Here is a 20937-nt window from a genome sequence, read left to right on the forward strand (position 1 = left end):
CTTTTCCATGGCTCAAGCGATTGTAAAGCTACTTTTGGTTTTAGAGACACGTCATTCCAAAGGTTATGCATTTTCTCAGCAGGCATTTTCTGTGTGTTCTACAAACTATTCTCGTTTCATCATAGACATTATCTTATCATTTCTCTCGATATCAATCCTTTTAGGTTTGCATACAAACTAAAAATAAAACGGTAAAAAAATTCACCAAAAAAAGAAAAAAAAGAAAATCAAATTCCAAATTAAAACACATGGTGGTTTTTATTTTCAAACATTAAATATTCAGTTTTCTGAGGCGAGAAACGGAGGATGATTAACAGCTTCTGTCTTGCTTAATTTCCACTTGAAACACAACACTCGGTAATACCTTTACGCAGATGCAGCACATCGTTCTCGACACCTTCAAATCACAAATCATTTCAATAATTTTACTTCCTCTGAGCTTAGTTTGGTAATATAACAAACTCAGACTTCTGTAATTATTAACACTACCTGACATCCTCCCCATTGATATCAATTTCTTCATGTGATTAATTGGCCACTGCAGCAGAAAGACGTATTCTTCACACTTCGTTTGTGCATTTATGCTCATTTAGTCCCCATATCTCCGTAGAACCAGTGTGACATCTATTTTATTTCATTTATTTATTTATTTATTTTTTTGTGATGATGGTTCACATTAGACTGCCGCAGTCTCGACTCTGAAACCTGCACAATGCACAGGGGACAAAAAAAGGTTTCCATTCAATTACTAGACCCTTCTGCCCCTTCGCGCTCTGCAGAGCTGATAATATACCTACAGTATGTGCCCATGTGTGGGTGTCTGCACACTGGCCGCAATGCTATCATTCCTCTCATTCCTCTGAAAGCAAGACATGCTTCAGAGGGATTATCTCACTTCATGAACAACATGGTGACTAAAGATTCTTTGTTCATGTATAGCAACCTCATGTTCTGTTCTACACGCTTTTACACACAGAAGCAAATAAAATTCATCCAAATGTGCAGCCTTTTTTTTTTTTTTTTTTTCCCGTGGGGTAAAGAATTACTTTACCGTGTAAAATTATCATGTTGCCTTGAAAATAATTGAGAAAATGAATTTACTTACATTTTGTTACAATACAACCACAAAATTTGAGGTATTTTGTGAGGACTTTGTGTGAAAGACCAACACAAAGTAGTGCATAATTGTGATTTGGAAGGAAATTTACTTGGTTTTCAAAATCGTTTTATTTATAAAGAATCCAAAAAGTCTGGTTTGCAGCCCTGAGGACACCGTCTCAACTATGAAGTTTGGGGTGGTAGCATCATTTTGTGTGGCTGTGTTGTAAAGAAAAGAACATTATTTGAAAATATTGAATCACTATTAGAAGGATGATGATTCAAAGCGGTAAGAAAAAAGGTTACATTTTTTTAATGCCGCGTATATAAATATCTACTTTCAAACGGATGTTAACGTTTATGTGGCCTGGGGTTTATGCAAAACTAAAAGTTCATCCATCAACACCATCACCAACCCTGGATGCTGAATGCAAGATTTGAAAACGAGACAAATGACACGATAGAAACTACTATAAAGAAATGTCACAAAATCATGTTTTGATGTGATTTAAAAATTGTCTAAAACTTCATTTTAATGTGTTTTAAAAACAGAAGTAAAATCATTGCATTCTTGAATTTTTCTTTGACATAAAATGAACTTTCATGTCTGTTAGCAGGAATGCTGGTTCATTACTGCAGCAAATTTCAGTGATCATATTTGTAGGGGAAAAAGTGTCTTGGTTTGCATCCAGACTGAACTTGAAGTAGAGAAATGCTGTCAACTTTTTGTGCTTGATGTTCTGAAATGTACTGTTTTAGTTATTTCTACTCATTAGATCTTTCCTGTCTTAAAAGCTACGAGGGATAGACAAGCTCCATGCTGACTCATGCTGTCGGGCTTTACAACTGCTTTTCTAAAGTTTGTGGTCAAATCATCAAAGTAGCTTCCCCTCAAATGTTAAAATGCTTGGGGAGAAATGAGCAACAACAAAAAGCAATCTGATCAATTCAACATTGACTATTATAGTCCATTAAGTTTAATATTTTACTTTATGCAAAATTTCAAAGTGACTGCTTCAATAAGAAATAAGGCAGGTAACAAAAGTTAAAAAAAATATTTTTTTTTAGACAAAGGGGGTTCGAAGTTTGGGAGTATTTCAAATCAGCTGGCAATTTATCTATTTATTAGTTAAACAGAATCCCAGCACAACACATGCACATCTAACAAAACAGATGAACTGACAGCTTGTGTGTTGTTAAGGCATTAGAAGAAGATTTGTGCACTTCTACAAAACACAATTCACAATGCAAAAACTTTCCCCTTGCTTGTTCAATGACTTCTTTCAATGCATTTCTAGAAACATAAATAAGGTCAGGCTAAACTTTAAGAGAAAAATTAATTTAGTAATTTAAGAGGAATAAAAAGGTTTATAAAATAAAATGAAATTAATATCCACCTTTTCCCAGATTATTTGCTAAGGGTAAGAAAGCAATAGAAAACCCAACAGCTATGCTCACTAAATTCTGTTTGACTGAAATATTCTTTAAAATGACATGTTTGAAATGGCAGCAACACTGAGTTCAGTCAATTAAATGTCTGACAATCGGTTAGTGAAGAGAATAGAATATACTTTATTGATCCTCAAAGGGAAATTGCTCTTTTGTTGACAGGCTGCTGAGACAGAGATGGAAAATGACAAAGGGACCAGATGAACTAATCAGGAGAGATATGGTACAGCTGTGGTAGGACGAACACAGTGAAGTTGAGGGAGATGAACTAAATTCTTGGCTAGAATTGGAGCTGAACAAACACTCAAAATTCAAAGGGGAAAAAATACTAACAGAGGACTAACTCCAAATGTACAAAGAGCAGAACACAAGAAAAAACTAAAAACAAATGAATGAACTAATGTGACAACAACTTACGAACAATAAAATGAAGTAAATGTGCCAAGAACTATCCAATCCAACATAAATAAACATCAAGGAAGTAATCAAAATACAAACACAAATGAAAACCAGAACCCAAACACACGAGGATTGTAAGAAAAAGTCCCTTTGTTTGAATAGCAGCAGCCTGACTAAGGAGACCCAGATCTCGCCACGTCATCCATTGAGTGAATTACATACATTTTAATTTGCTGATTATGACTGTAGTTTCAACTTTACCAAGTCTTTTTATGTCATTAAGCCGTCTCTGTTGCCTGTAAGTGAAAATCCAGAGATAATTGATATTTTGACCAAACATATGATTACGTTAGCCTCTTTTTTTTTTTTTTTTACATTAAATACTTGCATCGTCAAGAACATGATTGGATTGTACCCAGATAGCAAGATATGAGTGAAACAACATTGATTTTCAACATTGGTTACTTGGCTAGAATTGGATGATTGTTTGATGGTTGATCCACCCTCAGTTGTCGACCTCAACCAAAAATCAACCATTCTGACTGTAATTCAACGCTGAATTACCATCATGTGCTATCTGGGTCATTTTCTGTCAATCACACTAATGCATTAACTTGATATCTGATATATCTCACTATTTTGCAGCAGCAATAATATTCCTTTTTTTAAATATACATATATTTCATGCCGTCATTTAGATTTTTATTTCTGTTGGCGAAAAAAGGGTCACTTTCAAGTTTCAGATTTCCTCCTTTGCCGTGGTGGATCGTGTTTTCTGCCTTCCATTGATGAGAGCTTTGCATATCCTTGCACTCACGCATATATTATCAAATATTATTTCAACGTTTAATATGAAAGCCAAATCTTCAGTGTTCAAATTTGTAAAGAAAAAATGTTTACAGTTCCAGCTTTACATTCTCTTTTCCTGTTTTCTTCTGAAAGGTAAAAAAAAATGAAATCATGTTCATGTTCAAATGTGCAGTCCATCCAACACGCTGGATTCTAGGAATAATTTATTAGTTGAGATAAACGTCTATTTTGAGCTTTTGTCACAATTAAAACTATTATTATTTTGAAACCAACAGTAGTTCAACTTCTGATGGTGACGGGCTTGGAGTTTGCCAAAGCAAGCCTGATGAATAAGTGCGGTGGCGGGTACAGAACCATGAGCTTACAGCAAGATTTCCTGTCTGAATCTCAGCTCTGTTTGCCTGTCTGTGGAGAAACTGATCCAGCTTTCCAAAGCCCGGGTAATTCCTGGAATAAATCTCTGTACCGTTTCCAGAGGAGGAGATGAAACAGGAGAAAAATGGACTGCAGACAGAGCAGGAGATTAATCAATCAGTCAGCCTTTAATTAAATAGACTGTTTTCAGCAGGCATGTAGATAAAAGTGCTTTAATTACCAAAAACCACAAACGCAGCCAAATTTGCTTGGATTAGATATCCACGTGAATAAAAGTAAAATAGAAATTCTACAGTTAATAAAGTCAAAAATAAAATAAAAAACATTAAAAGGAGTTATAAAATGGACAGAAAACATTCAGAATTCCAAGTGCTGTGCATGTCAACCAGAAAGGCAGATGTAAAGATAAAAGAAACAGATCACAAAAATATGCAGCGATTTATGGTCAGACTTGGAAGCGTCACTAAAAGTATGAAGTATAATTTTTTTTTGACTGAATTTAAAGGTAGAGTGCATCTGACTCTTTAATGAAAACATACTGGTAGCACCGTAGTAGGGGGATATAACAGCTGAAGGCTATGCTAGACTGGGAAACTATAGGAAATCCTGCATTCTCACAGCAAAGCACTCCATTAGGTTGACAGGGGACTGGGATATCTTTAAGATTTGATGGGGCCTGGGTGCTGGGAGCTCTGAAAGCACAAAGAAAAATGTGAAAATCTGTTCTGGCTTGTAGAGGGAGCCACTGCAGATTGTACAGTCGAAGAAATGTGGTTTTACTTATGTTCTTGCAAGGGCTCTAGCTTCAGAATTTTGGATGAGTTGAAGACTTCTTTGAAACTGATGGAATGTCCAGAAATTAATGAAATATAAGCGTCGAAGCCAGAGGTGAAAGAAGGAATTAACTTTTTGTCAGTGTTGTACATCGTAGAGAGAAGAGCACAAATATTTAAAGATAACTCTTAGTTTCCTAAAGTTTGCTACCTAAAGAGCTACCGTCCTGCAACTTTTAGACGCATCCTTACTCCAACAGACTGGGATCAGCTCTGAACAGGCCTGCTAACAAGACGTTCATTTGATTCAGGTGTGTTGGAGCAGGGAAGCATCTGAAAGTACAGGATGGCAGCTCTCGAGGACTGGACTTGAGCACCCCTGATCCAAACAAGAGAGGGATTGGGGGAAAAAAAAAAATATATATATATATATATATATATATATATATATATATATACTCACGGTTGTTTTTCAAGGAAAAACTAAAAAAAACCAGTGTTTTTTTGAGGGAAATATTCTGTAGACTGTTCTGAAAAATAAAAAAAAAATCTGTCACATCTGATGTTAAATTACACTCAAGACAAACTGGGTGGTGGTAGCGTTATGCTTCTTGGTTGCTATGCTTCTTCATGACTTGTCATAATTCATGGAACCAAGAATTCTGCCATCATCCAGAAAAATCCCAGACAAAAATGTCTGACCATCAGTTTGCAACCTTGAGTTCAAATGCATTTAGGCTTTGCAGCAGAAACAGAAAAACAAAATTCACAGACAAAATCATAGAAAACTCCTAATACAAAGTCACCATTTACAAATTAAACATGTCAACAAACTCCAAGCTATCAAACAAATGGATGGTAATTTTATCCTACTGATACTATGAAATAACTTTTCTAGACCTGAAGATTTTCTTTTTGCATGTAAAACTCTGAATAATAAAGCTCCATGATATATCAGAGATCTGATGATTCCCAACATAATGATTATGTCCACGCAAAAAGTATCTTTATGTTGATTCTGCGCTTGACTATTGAGTATTCAATTGGGTAGCCTAGCACCTGTGTGAAAATAAACAGGTTCAAAATAGCATGATGTTTTTTTTTGTTTGTTTGTTTTTATTTGTGCATGCTATACGTCTTAATCGCTGCCAAGCAAAACAATTAAAAAGTACATGTATTTGCATTTTGCGTCGTGAGCATGTTATTGCTCATGCGACAAAAAAAAAAAAAAAAAAAAAAAAAAGCCCAACTGTCAGTAGAGGTAATCAAACAGAGATAAATCACCACTGATGAGCTAAGAGAAGCATTCACTGTAACAAGCTGTGAACAGCTGTTGCCTGTTCTTGGAGCTTATTAGACAACGGGGGCAGGTGGGCTGATCAGATGATCAGCTCTGCACCGGTGTGCTGGCTAGCTCCGAAATGGAAAGAGAACTGAAAAGCTTGTAGAACATGAACGTGTTTTGACATTTGTGTCACTCACTGTTGAACAAAAAAGCCCCTGCAGACAAAGAAGAACACAAACGATTCCTAATTCAAGAAGTTACGTGAAGGTGGCATCGCAAGAAGTGCAACGTACAGAATAAATCCTAGACCTATCCACCAGGTTTTGGAGGTGAAAGTTGTGGTTTAGTTGAGTGGTATAAGTCTGTCAAGTTGCCAGTTGTGATCACAACCTCGCAGATGTGGTTTAGGAAAACACATCTGTCTATTGACATGAGATCAACAAAAAAACATTTGCTTCAGTCTTTGGCTTTCTCTCTGGTAATTATAATAGAAAACAACCCTTATTCCTGGGCAGAACCTTTAGCTTCCTGTGGTCAGTGGTCATTTAGACGACTCTGCCTCTTATTTCTCCATCTTAGTGGGATGTCGGATTGGCCCGAGGGCAGCTGTGCTTACTATCCAGTAGCTTTCCACCATCAGTATATGAAAATGTGTGTGTGTGTGTGTGTGTGCGTGTGTGTGTGTGTGTGTGTGTGTGAATGGGTGAATGACTAAATGTAAAGTAAAGCGCTTTGAGGTCCTATGGACTTGATAAAGCAAGTACAAGCCAGTTACCGTTTGCCACTGTTGGAATTACAGTCCAAGCATACTTTTACTTATTGAGGCTCATTTTGACAAAGTGGCTGTAACTCTCAGTTCTGCAATATTCCAATAAGTATAAAGATTAAAATCCTCTAGAAAAAAAGATTCCACATAATCTTCTTATATGAGAAAAGGATTAGGGAATATTAATTTAGATTTGATCAAGATAATTTGGAAAACTAAATAGCATATTTCCGAACAGAGCTTAAGGGAGCTTTCCTGTACTGTATTTTATATATATATATATAGCTTATAAAACATCCCTCCCTGTAACGCTTGCATAGCGCTGAGTTGAAAGGAGCAAGCAAATCTCCATTGTCTAGATTCATAGTCATCACTCAGAACAGAGGTCATATAAGCCTTTAGAGCCGTTAGGAGCATAAAAGAAAATTGACCATAGACACCCGAAGAGAGCTTCGATAACATATGGTGCTTAAACAGTCGATAGCAAAGTCTGTGTAAACCTGTCTGTGTGCGAGGCCGACATGAACGCACCTGGTGGTCCAGCAGCAGACTGCTTTGTGCTGGCACCGTAAGAGGTATTGAGTCCGATAACCGAAATGCAACATGTTACACAAGCCTTTTGTGGAGACGGTTACCTATCTGTCTATCTGTTGCTTTTAACTCTTCGATATGTTTGTTGGCATCTGTTCAACATGGGAAAGGTCATTTCTGCAATTAGCAAGAAACAAATTTAACCATCTGGAGTTTTCCAGTAACCCTAGCAATACGTGGGGGTGCTTTGTAAAAGCATTCATAGCATACCCTTTGAACTCTTTCATATTTTGTCTTAAGTAACAACCAACTGCAAAGTATTTTACTTATATTCTATGCGTGAAGTGGAGTGTACATATAGTGCATTCTGAAAAATCTGAATAATTACATACATGTGTTATATAAAAATCTTTTACAAATATCATGTCATTTCTTATGATTAAAAAAAATCCTTTTTTTTTTTTTGTCTTTTCTTTCCTTCCCTTCAGTGCTGTGTTCCACACCAGCATAAGACAAAAATAGAATCAGGTAATTTTGGAAAGACAAAATTTATGAGGCAGGTCATCCCTGTTTTCGAGTGGTATCTGCCCCTCCAGCCAAACTGTGGCTCCTTCATTTTAAAGATAAACTTGGTGTTCATCATCATTTCCATCCAGGTCATTCGGTGGGCAACAGAAAGGAGGAGACCCACTAGCAGACTTCAAGTCTGTGTGTCATCTTCTGTTGTGTCACAATGACCCTCCATATCTGGACAAAAGCTCTGCATCTTTCTTTGCAATTTATATTTCTGGAAAAGTGACACATCTATTTTAAATCAAACAAAACTGATGTTTTTAAATTTCTAATTTTGTGATGGTTCAGCTACCTTGTTTCAGGATCAGACTTCTTACATATCTAGCTGATGCGAGTTAACTTTCTGGAGCCGATTATGTCAGAGTTCATCGCTTTGGCCCTGATGTGCTGTCGTGGGGTTTTGATGCCTCATCATGTAACCTCTCTGAGAAACAGGGAACACCTGTCCTTGGACTCATAAGTTATGCTAATACATGCAGACACATGGTGGCCCACTGCCTGACCTTGCTAAGAGAGCCTGTGTCATTGGAGAGGATGGTGGTGACCGCGCTGCAGGACACTCTCTGGCATATGTTCACTCAGTATAGTCTTAACAAATCCAGTGTGAGCTAGCTGTTTGAAGCTGCTTGCTGGTATAAGCACAAACTATACAAAATCAGAACAAAGCAATAAAACAAATCTGGCCAAAGATCTGTTTGATAGTCAAATGCCCCTAATAAGAGGCATTGTTGTGGTATATGTAAGAACACAGATGGAAAACTCTGTTGCAACAACACAACTAAAACTGTTTCTATGTATAAGCTAGAGTCAGTTCATGTAGCACAGCTAGCTGCTACGGGAAGTTTGAAAGTTAATGTTTAAAACTCCAAAAAGTTGAGTTATTGTGTATGATTTTTTTTTTCTTAAGCTACTTTTGATGTGTGTCTGTAATCATTATCCTTTGAACTGGTTGACCACTGGTCTAACCTAAACTCCACACAGAATTTATCTTGTTAAATGTCATAATTTACCAATATTAATTATGATACCATTGAATTATATCACTCTGTGTTCACTGAAAATACATAATTTGGCTGACATGAACCGGTATTCCCGTAACATTGACAAGATGCCACCTGTGAATCATTCTGGCGGATTTGTCAGCAACTAACCAGTCGGAGGTCGGGATTTGTCCCTAAGTACACGCCCCTTAGATGGAGGAACTGAACCTTTAACGCTAACGCACTGCGGACTGAAGATTTAGAGGGAAATAAAAGGAAGTCATAGTTACACATTGACGGTGGGGAACATGAAATCTCGACAGCCCGTACCCAGAGTGTGTGGAGGGCGGAAGACAATTTATTAAATTTCCAAAAACCCAAACAGAGTCTGGAATAATGCAAGGAATGGAGCAAGGCCTGCAGCCGAATGCAGGTCTTGCTCCATTTCAGGTGCAGTTGAATGAAACTGGAATCAACGGGAACTACCACATGTTCGGCTGCAAGAATGTAACCGGTAGTAAACATCCTTTTCTTTTTCTTTTTTGTCATAATGACAATTATTGATAGTCAAATGGAAGCTCCACAACTGAACGTAGTTATGATTGATTTTATAAACGTAAATTCTAATTTTACCCCTACGGCAGCATGAAAACATGAACTGCAGTAACTGCAGGATTTACATAGAAGCACCTTTTTATGCTAATGTTTATTTTTCACAAGCCTGTCTTATTTAAGTCGTTACTCACACGATTTTGCAAAATGCATCAAGACTTTGTGCCGCTCTTTCTTCCTCTGGCTGCAAAAGACATGGGCTTTAACATTGGTTTCTCTGTTTCCAGAAAATAACCTTACAGACTAGTTGGATAATTTTATTGCCTGTTTTTGTGCTGACTGATGAGGCAAAAATGACTCAAAAATTGTCTTGGGTACGGCCACTATGTCTGCCTTTAGCACCGTTTGTTTGTCAGAGGTTTGCTTTACTTTCATATGGGGTGGAGCCGGCGTCATGTCACTTGAAAGATTTGATCTCAAATTGCATTTCGCAGAAGTGGAACACATAATTTATGTAAATACATAAAGCATTTCTGAATTTGAATCAAAAATGTCAAGCCAATGAAGTTTACAACCTCCAAAAGAAAATAGATACAATAGTGACAGTGCATGATACTCCAACAGAACAGTTTTTGTTGTTTTTTTCCCCCACTTGTCTGACAAGATAGCTGATTTTCTCTGCATGCAACCTGTTTGCACATGTACAGGCGATGGACATTTGAACACTATTGTCAATGACAATCACACAAATTATGCAACTGCACACAAACTCTCCCAAACAGTCAGGCAAGACTTTGGTTGAGTGACTGTTTGTCTAGGAAGAGGGATATTATTGTCTGTCTCTCCCATTTGCCTTCCGAGTGCACTTTTCAAGGTGCAGGGCTTGGTATCTCCATAGAAACAGCAAAGCGACCAGGAGTGAGGGGAGAGAGAAGAAGGTGGGCGGTGGGGGGGGGGGTGGATTTAGGCGTGGGCAGGGAACATGGGAGGACGTTTTTAGGCACGTGGGGGGCGGCTGGTCTTCTGGTTTTCAGACAGACGAACAGGGCACAGAGACTTGGGAACACGGTGACATTTGTGTCGTGACAGCAGAAAATAAAAGTGAAAAGGGAGTGGCTTTCTCTGGAAGGGTTTCTGTGTGCATCTTTAGTGACATCTTTGCCTGCGTGCTCCTGAACAACCTTGAGGAGAACTGTTCTCTCAGAGCCCAGGTATAATCCTGATTCTTGGTGAAGGCTGACCTCTCGCTGTAAGTCACACACCCCCCTTGCTGGTCAGCGTTTGTGAGGCACAGACCTCCAGGTATTACTGGATTGTGTTTACATGTCCATGTGTCCACGATGGCCCAGAACTGTCCGCCTCTGTAGATTCTTCTTTTCCTTCTCATTTTTTTTCTTTAATTTGACCTTTATTCTACTGCAGTCACTTTTGGCTGTCTCTTTGTCTTGGTTTGACAAAAAAACTCAAAATGCTTTAGAGAGCAAATTTCTCTTGAATTGTTGTTCCTCTCCTGACTCGTCACATCTGTCTGAAGGCAATTTTTCGTTATACCCAGGTTGGATGACTTTTCTCAAACTGCAATTGTAAGGAAACAGCAAGTTAATTAGTGACAATGTTATTTATAATTTATGGCCAGATAGAAAAAACTGCGATTGTAAGTTAGAAGAAACTCTTTTTTCAATTTATCAGTGTTTTGTTTCGCCTGCTAAAGATATTCTCACCCTTGACACTTTTTCATATTACTTTTATGTTACAACCAGAAATATCAAATACGTTTCATTAGGTTTTTAAGGATTTTGTAAAGATGCTTAACAAATACAACTGGAAAGTTTACATTAGGAGATGGATGTAAAAAGTGAGAACAATAAAAATAACTTTAGAGATGGAGATACAGGAGCAGAAGAAAAATCTCACTGAGTGCACTCACTTCACAAATTGAATACCGGTTACTGGTTTGCAAATAACAAAATGTGATTAAATTTTCAAACAGGAAAACATGAAATTCAAAAAACACAACTATCTATGATTGATATTTTGAAGGATTTGTTTCTCTTAAGATAATTGTGTGCCTCATTTGAACTCTTATCCTAATTTATTAAATGTAATATGATTGTTTATCACTAACCTGTGCTCTTTATGTTACAAAAAGCTAAATAATAATCTGATTAATGTATGCAGAAGCAATTAGATTGCATTTGTCCCCAACGTATCTTATAGAAATGAAGCCCTAGGCGAAAATTCAACCTGTAAGACTCTTGGCATCACCTATCACCACGCCTTCACCCCAGCCAATCAGGACGCACCACCTCTCTACCTCGATCCAATCAACTGGCAAGAGCTCCTTCAAAAAGGCGAAGCAACCCGCTTCAGCTGTGTTTCAACCCACATCCTCCTCGTTTCCACCATCAGTCTCCTAGACGCCTCCAGGTCCCATCAAGACTCCTCTCTCCAAGCTCCGCTCCACCACCAGTGACCGGGCCCGGGGGAAGACCTACCTGAGCTTCGTTCGAGCCGATCATTCAAGCTCGCTGCGATTCTCGGCACGCACGTCTTCCGCCGGTGTCCGAGCGCCAAATTCTCGGTCCAGTAAAATTGTCTAACTGCTGCTTCTCTGTCTGTTTGAGTCTCTACAAATTGAATTGTATTTAATTCTGTTGCTAACTTGAGCTAAACTTAAATTTGTCAAAAAGCCTAACTAAGCGTTCTACCTTAAAATTATACCTGCCTTTTAATATTTCTTTATTTTAGTACCGTTTGCAGGATATGAGTATTTTTATAATTAGAATTGAGGATTAATGAAGGACTGCTACACTAGCTCTGTAATTTAGAACGACAAAATTTAATATGTTTATCCTAACTGCATCTCTATATTTCCTGAATGTGTATTATTGTTATAATAAAGAATATAAAAGTTTATGTTTCAATGTCAAAATGAAGTTGTGTTTTTGTTAATGAACATAATTACTTATGAATGAGACTATTTTTTAGCTGACTTAAGTGTATATTAAATGTAAAATATAAAAGGAGACCAAAACATGTTCCCCAAACGAGACAAATAAAAATTACATAATAATAATAATAATTAATTAATAATAATTCTGAGATCATAATGATGAGTGATACAAATGATGGCGAAAATCAATGAGCTCTGCAGGCTGAAGATAAATCCAGGCTGGATTTTCAGATGGCATATTTTAGATATGTTGATAACAGATATGTTTATTGGTAATATGTTATTGGATCATACGTTTTGTAGTTAATCTATTTTAGTGTTCAACTATTTGTTTAAAATACAGAAGGCTTGCATTCTTAACCAACCCTTTCACACTTTTCTCATGTTTAGCCCATTACCTGGTTGCATTTTTACTGAGATTTGATGCGATAGACCAACATATATTATTACAAAGTCCAAAAGTAGTTATACAGGTTTAAATTTCTCTTTACAATAAAAATATTCAAAAAAAAAATACTCTTTGGCTCCTGTAAAAAGTCTACATGGCTAAAACGGTACATCTGTTATCCCATTGTGAAACACTGTGATGACAGCGGATGATTTTTCATCGGGATGCTAAGACAGTGAGTTGAGTGAAGCTAAACACAGAGCAATGATGGGAGAAATCATGTTAGAGGCTGCAACAGACTTGAGTCTGGGAATACCATTTGCCTTCTAGGGACAACTGCAAGCATACAGACAGAGCAGCAACTTAATGGGACGGAGCTCAGATTACCCAAGTGTTAGGAACTTCTTGTCAAAACCTAAAAATAAATTAAGAATCGGTTTCAAGGCTGGCAAATTGTTGTTCACGCTCCCCATCCAGTCACTGTGAATTTCATCTATAAAATATTGAGAGAAATTTAGTCTCTGGGGTGTGTCTCTGGCGGGTAAACACGTGGCCTGAAACACTTTCAGAAGCGACTTCAGTGAATGGTGGCTCCACAAAGTTATGACTTTATTCTGCTTTCCTAGGAAAACTAAAGAAAAGCTTCCCTGCAGCATGATGCTGCCATTGCCAACTTTCATTGTGGTTATGGTGTGGTTATTAGTGTTAGATGGGTTGCACTGGATTTTATCAGTATTATAGTGACAGAAGCTGAAACCACTGCACACTTTACAGGAAGATGTATGCTTTATTAAAAAAAAGAAGAAGAAAAACTTAAAAATTTTCTTCAAATACGGATTTACTTTGTGTTACTCCATTACATCCAACTATGAAATGTTCACAAAATATGGGGACACTAATAGTTTTTTGCTCGTGTCTGTTGTCTGAATTATAATGCACATCTGTGTTCAAGAGTTTAGTAGTCAACAAGGGTAAATGATGTGCTAAATGAGGGCAACGCATGCTAGGAAGGACTGGAAGGAGCTCTCCTGTCTCTGCCTGTAAATTGGACCCTTGGGTCCTGCAAATACCCAGCACGTTTCCCGCAGGGGGCCGCTAGGGGCGCTGGTGCTCAGCCAGTCCAGGACGGCTAGCTGAATATTCAAAGTTTATGAAAAGGCTTGCAGCATATCGGGGACCGCTGGAGCGGAGCGCTGAACTGTAGTTATGAACCTGGAAAGAGTGGCCAAGTTGTAAAAAAAAAAAAAAAAAAAAAAAAAGACTTTTAGGCCGAGGCCCCTCTCGCGCTGGAGGTGTGATGAAGCAGCGAGCTGTCAGCGGGCCTGTCTGTCAGTGGGCCAGCGCTCCGTGAAACATCTCCCCATCTCACACACTTACACACACGGGCTGTGGGTGGGAGCTCAGTGCCCGGTGCGAGTGTCAAGGCGGCAGGGGAGGAGGGAGAGCGAGAGGGAGACGTGGAGCGGAAAGAAAAGGAAGAATTGAGCGAGAGAGGGGAGAGAGTGAGAGACCTCGACTGAAAGAAGGAGAGCGAGAGAGCAAAGCGAGAGAGAGAGTGAGAGAGAGAGACCGAGGGAAAGAGAGAGAGAGAGAGGAGGAGAGCTCCGTCTTTCCCGGTGCACTTGGCAGTCTAGTTGCGGGCTGCTGTGCTGTTGCTGTCGTGGCGTGGCTGGTCGCGCCAGGCGGGGGAACTTCACCACACTGGAGCCCGGAGTCCCACTCTCTCACCTGCGCAGTTCGGAGCTGCCATGGCTCTCTCGCCAGGATTGACTGTCCTAATTATTCTGCCGGCCTTCCTGCTGCACACCAGCGGCCTTTACATCGCCAGTAGCGTTGGTGAGTACAGTACAGCCAAACGTGGCCAGTGTTTATACTCCGTATCTGATCTCATCTCTCATCAGCGGGGCTCCTCTGAGCGCTCCCCGGAACTCCGCTCCAAACTGTCCGGTTTTCTCATGCTTGCTTCCTCTTAGACCTGCCTTTTCAGCTTCTTCCCCCAAAATAACACAATTTGCAACTTCTGTGCGTCCTGCTGTTGTGCGCGTACTTTCCGAGGGTCCGTTGGCGGTGCAACTGCAAGCAGTGTTGTGATTTGCTCTCTTCCTCCTCCCCCTCGCTCCCATCCATTCACTGGATTAAATTCTTCTTTTAGAGAAGCACCAGATTTACCGATCACACTGTCGGGTTTTGCAGGGGAAGTAGCCGTAACGTTATCTGATTCGGCCGCTGTCGCATCTATCGATCTGTGACAGGACGCATGGAGTCGGATGTCAGCCTATTGATTACACTATTATCAAATCGTTCCCCAAACATAGAGAGGTCCGAGAGGGATTAAGAGAGTGCGCTTGATTTTTATCAGTCAGCAAACTTTATGCATTTAGACTTGATGAGTGCGCCGGAGAGATGCATGTAAGGAGGTGACACACCTGACTCCTGGATCAACACTGGCACCATGAAACGGCCTTGGCTCACGGTGTTTGCGTGTGTATCAGTAGGTGTGGGAGCATCTCTGTAATGCACCTGTAAGGTGTAAGGTCACCGTTACGTGCGAACCACATATAATAACATAAGAGCATCTGGAATTTATTCAAAGTAACGCTTTTAAAATGCAAACTATTTATTATAAGAAATATGTTACGTGTCTGAAATATTAGGTCGGTTTAATACCGTGTTTGCACGAATGCTTTCCCTCCTCCTCCTCCTTCTCCTTCTTCTTCTTTTTTTTTAAGTCGGGCAGTTTGACAGTGATGAAGCAGCGTGAGAAAGCTGCAATTAGCACCTTGATCTTGCTCCGGGTTTCCTGTTGTCGGTGGAAGGGCACAGAAGGTGTCAGCAGCGCAGCGCTCACTGCTGAGGCTGCCGTTTCCAAATGCACGCAACCCGAGCGTCGGGGTCGCCTCTGGGTGCATGGGTGGGGTCTGCTCCTGTGTCTGTATGGAAGGGGTACAATCGGAGGGGATTATGATATGATCATTTGGGAGTGGGGGTTCAAGCCCCTCCCCTCCTACCACCCCCAAAGTATGAGCAGAGCCTCTTTCAAAAGTATTCACGCCCCCTGAACCTTTTCACACTTTGTCAAATTGCAACCTAAAATTTAAATGCATTGTACTGGGGGCTTTGTAAGGCAAATGAAAAGTAACGCATGGTTGTAAATTGGATGGAATATGAAACATGGTTTTGTACATTTCTTCTTACTAGAAACGTGTGCCATGCATTTGTAATCAGCCCTCTTCATATTTGTGCTGCAATTATTGCTGTAAATCCTTTGTGCTACTACATTCTATCTATCTATCTATCTATCTATCTATCTATCTATCTATCTATCTATCTATCTATCTATCTGTCTGTCTGTCTGTCTGTCTGTCTGTCTGTCTGTCTGTCTGTCTGTCTGTCTGTCTGTCTGTCTGTCTTTGCAAAATAGCTGAAACTATAAACAAGACATTTTCAAGTCTTTCCATGAATCCTCAATTGGATTTATGTCTGGACTTTGACTAGGCCTTTCTTAAAAAATAAAAATAAATGAATGTCCTATGACCCACTTTTCATTGTGGCTCTAGGTTAGAACAATGTCTTACCTGAGATTGAATCTCCTGTGCAGACTCAAGTCCTGTTTTGGCCTTTTTTCAGCTTTTCTTCCAGGACTGCCCTTAAAGTTCCAGCCATTTTGCCCATCAACACTGACCAGCTTCCCAAAAATGTCACTGCTGAAGAATAGCGTCTGCATGACTCTGCCAACGCCTTGCTTTCATGTGGGGATGATGTGTTTTCAGCATGACGAAGCAGATTTCGTGTTCCGCTAGTGTTTGGTATACAGGCCAGAAAGTCCAGTTTTCAACTCGAGCACCTTTGACTATGTGCTAGCGGTGTACCCTAAATTACTAGTTACAAAAGTGTAAGTAGTGTGGTTTCTTTTGACCTTTTCTTTTTTAGCATTGGATTTCTGCACTCTTTTATACATTGCAGTTTGTTTCCCTCACCTGAGCTATGAAACTCTGCAGCTCCTCTATTACTTCAAGCCTCTTGATTAATGGTCTTCTCACTCTTAGATCTTAGTGATTCTGTTTATTCACCAAAGTTGTCTAACAAATCTGTGAGGCATTCACAGAGCAGCTGGCTTTATTCAAACATTTCATGACACACAGATGGACTTTGTTTCCTTATAAAAGTCAGATCCACTTGGTTTTATGTCGGGGGATCAGAGTAAGCCCACAACCATTTTGTTTAATTTTCCGTTTAAAACAATTTAAATTATGCAACACTTTGTTTTGCTATGCTATGTGAAATCACAATAAGCTACACTGAAGTTTGTGGTTATAACACAACTAAATTTGAACAAGTTCAAGATTTATGAGTTACAGGCATTTTCTTAAGCTAATGTCTAATCTTGTAGGTCTTGTTTAAATGTAATGTAAGGTATGTAGATCACCATGATTCATATCTAGTTCAGCAAATTAAAGGGCATAAACTGCAAATTAATATCAGACCTAATCTGTATGACACCTGCAAACTCTCCATGTGTAAAAATTGGAAGACCTTCAACATACAGTGTGTTGAGAGTCTGTCTACAGAAAAGAGGAGACTGCCATAACACCAAAAAAAAAAACTTTAAAAAAATCAACGAGATAAAGAGGAAGATGCTCTCTGCACACTTTTACAACACCTCTCTTTCTCTATGTCATTAAAAATATGACATCGAGTAATTTCATCTGGCAGAGGATTTCTAGAGACTTAAAATAAAAAAATCTTCATCTTTCAGTTTAACAACAATGAAAAATGTGCATGTAAAATTAACATAATACAACTTTTAATAGTTAAAAGCTTGATCTTAAGTGTTATAGTTTTCTATAGAACTCCAAATAGTAGCTAATTGGATCGATAACGTTGGGAGATAAACAGCGGCTCCAGAAATGATTGTGAATTAGTGTGAGGTGAATAAACTTGCAGATTCTCAGCCGTCGCATCGATTGATGCACCTTTTGTCAAAACCCTTTCTCTGTTATAATCTGTTGGACTTTGAGTTGAGCTTGATCGTTTTGGTTTCAGAATCTTGTGTTTCCTTTTATTCCTCTGTTTTTGGTTACTAGTCTTACTCTTTTATTTCAGTGCCTGAGTCACCTATTCTCTCATATCTGTTCCCATCTGTTCATTCCCTCATCTGTGGAGCATCAAAGTGCCCAATATAAATACTTCTTGGTTCAGGTACTCCATGTCAGACCCTCTGTTGTTCGCACCCTGCTGTTTACAGTCTGTTCATGGCTAATAAGTTCTGGTAATTGAAGTCATCTTTATTTCCACAATGCTTCTGCTATCCTAGTTTCTGCAAGTGGATCCTCAGCTCCACCCAAAACATAACAGTGTACAATTCCATAATTTCTACCTTTGTAACTTTTGTTGTTTGATTTCTTACTTTTTTCTTACTTTTCCCTATGACTTTTTTCTTACTGTTCTTCCCTCTCCTCTTCACCCAATAACATTCTTTACGTCTTCCTTCCGGATTGATCCGCTAATCCAACGCTGCTTTCCCTCTTTCCCAGACTCCCTGCAGCACATCCTGGGGGACTATGGACTGGTAATGCCGATCAGTGTGGATGCAGAGGGCCGCTTTCTGTCACATGCCGTCTCGGCTGGTCGCGTGGCAGCGGGGCAGTCCCGTAGGCGCCGGAAGAGGGAGGTAGGAGAAGGCAACGATGAGTGGGAAGGACCTAGAGGAGCCGAGGAGAACGGAGAGTACCACGCCGGTCAGGAGAGGCTTTACTACAACGTCACCGTCTTCGGCCGGGAGTTCCACCTTCGCCTGCGCCACAACGCCAGGCTGGTGGCCCCCGGAGCCAAGATGGAGTGGCACGACGACAGTGACAGCATTCGGTACTCTGAGCCCCTGCATGACGAGTGCCTGTACGTGGGGGACATCACAGACACACCGGGAGGCACCGTGGCTCTCAGCAACTGTGACGGACTGGTGAGTGGACAAGCAGCTGCACGTGTGTGACGAGTGGGATGTGGGGCTCGCCACGAAAGCATCTGGCAAAACACGAGGTGACACAGGAGAGCGCAAAACCCATCCAAATGGATTGGGTTACTCTAGGGCTGCACAATACATCACAAGTATATCATTAAAACAGCAACAGGACGACAGAGAGATAAGGTGATCAAGTCATTTAGGAACCACAGCTATCCTGTGTCAAGGCCAAAACGGCAGATGTTGTCTGGAAGGAACTTTTTCAATAAAACCTTCTTCTTTAAATCTAAATAATATTTTATGTTTTCCAGTAGCTGAATTGCACACTCATTATTTAGGGACATTAACATGTAATTAATCTTTTTATTACTTTTTATTAATTATTCATCTCAAGTCATATAGTTATCACATCATTCACCGATATTACTGCATCTTGCATGTTTTTCTAGGTTTCTCTATGGTGTGAGCTCCTTCTCCTGTCACATCCACTCCTTACAACTCTAGACCTGCCGTGAGATAAAGCTGAATCATGTTTTAGTCTCTTCATAGTCTCCTCAATATACTGAAGGGGTTTTCAAAGGAGTACATCAATATTTCTCTAATAATCTCATAAACAGGTATGAGGTTCTTACAGTTTGATCACTTTGAGCATCATTAAAGTGATAATGCTCACTTTATTAAATTAATGCATAATGGTTTGCTGGGATCTTGATATGTCTTAAGGATTTTAAGCATTTTTTTTTAACATCCTGTCGTGTTTTTTGATGCCCTCCTGCTTTGAATACTGTGTGTGAGTTGGAATCGAAGATGTGGAGCGTTAACCTGCATCAGGGCATTTCTTTTGCTGCTTTGTATTTTTCACACATTTTAGCATCAACTGTTTGATCCACCCTGGAATGAAATTTGAATGTTCTTTGTTTGCCGTCTAGTGGTCAGATGATTTATGTGAACTACTCAGAAAGTAGGTCATGTCGTCAGTTTAACTTTCAGTTTTAGTGACAGAAGTTTTGCATAGTCCTGAATGAGATTACATGATTTTTTTTTTCTTTATTGGGCCTTTGGTGCCATGTTTCAGTAGCAGTTGTGTAATTACTGTAACAGTGGCACATACTTGCAATATACATGGTGTATCTGTGTGATGGGATTTTCAAAAATTGAACTAGTGATCAAATGCGTCAGAAATCGATGTTGAGCTGTCTAGCATGCCTTTCTAGACAACTGAAATGCAAGAACAAATATGAAATAGTGTGGTGGGAGCATTAACAAAAGTGATGGGTGACACTTTTTTAATTCCTTCGCTTTGACTGTCCATGTTTCTGTGTGACCAGAAATATGTCCAAAAAGCAGAACTTGTCTTCCATGATTAAAAACATTAAAACGTTAAAAACAAATAGTCTTGTTTCAGCCAGATAACTGGTGGTAACAGGTGGGAGAGAGACAATAATGTATTCCTCTACCCTCCAAATTATAGTGTTGAATCCAACAAAAATGAAGGAATTAAAAGATTTACCCAATTTATGCGTCAGAAATGCTAGGACGCATAAATTGGGTAAATAATTAGGGGGGAAAAAAAGAGTGAATGAGAAAATATGCAGTCTCAGCTTTTTGAGTTGTATTTGGCTTCATTTCGATGCAAGCAGAGAGAGCGGACCAATAATGATCAATCCAACAACACTCAGGATTTAAACTGCCCCCATGAAATGTTTTGTTGCCCAACAGTTGCTCAAATAACTTTTAATAGATGGAAGGAGAAAAAAAAAGGAAGGATATGGCAAACTGTTGGTGAATGACTGTCAGTGAGGGAGTGAAGTGAGATGTACACAGTGTGAAGACTGTGCACAGGAACTGAGATGAGAAGATGAGGAGAGACAGACCCAGTGCTAAAGGAAGAGGTGGAAGGGACGACTGTACGAGATGAGCCTAAGGCAGTGCAGGAGGAAAAAGGAAGGTAAATATGGAAGCAATATGCAAAAAAAAAAAAAAAAAAAAGGGGGATATGTACAGGAAGGGTTGAGTTTGGGGGGGGGGGGGGGGGGGGGGGGGGCC

The 20937-nt window shown here is 39.5% G+C and overlaps 1 protein-coding gene across 1 annotated transcript in view; it reads left to right on the forward strand.

Annotated features, from left to right (window-relative positions):
• The first annotated feature begins 13795 nt into the window (after positions 1–13795).
• Positions 13796–20937, forward strand: part of LOC106951010 (A disintegrin and metalloproteinase with thrombospondin motifs 3-like) — a 112744-nt gene continuing 105602 nt past the window's right edge. The window contains exons 1-2 of the mRNA XM_015038241.1: positions 13796–14768; positions 18467–18891. Of these exons, the coding sequence (XP_014893727.1) occupies positions 14681–14768; positions 18467–18891 (513 nt within the window). The 5' untranslated portion in view covers positions 13796–14680. The remainder of the gene's footprint in view (positions 14769–18466; positions 18892–20937) is intronic.

Source organism: Poecilia latipinna, unplaced genomic scaffold (genome assembly GCF_001443285.1).
Source record: "Poecilia latipinna isolate Pla-1442-1.1 unplaced genomic scaffold, P_latipinna-1.0 Scaffold435, whole genome shotgun sequence".
NCBI lineage: Eukaryota > Metazoa > Chordata > Actinopteri > Cyprinodontiformes > Poeciliidae > Poecilia > Poecilia latipinna.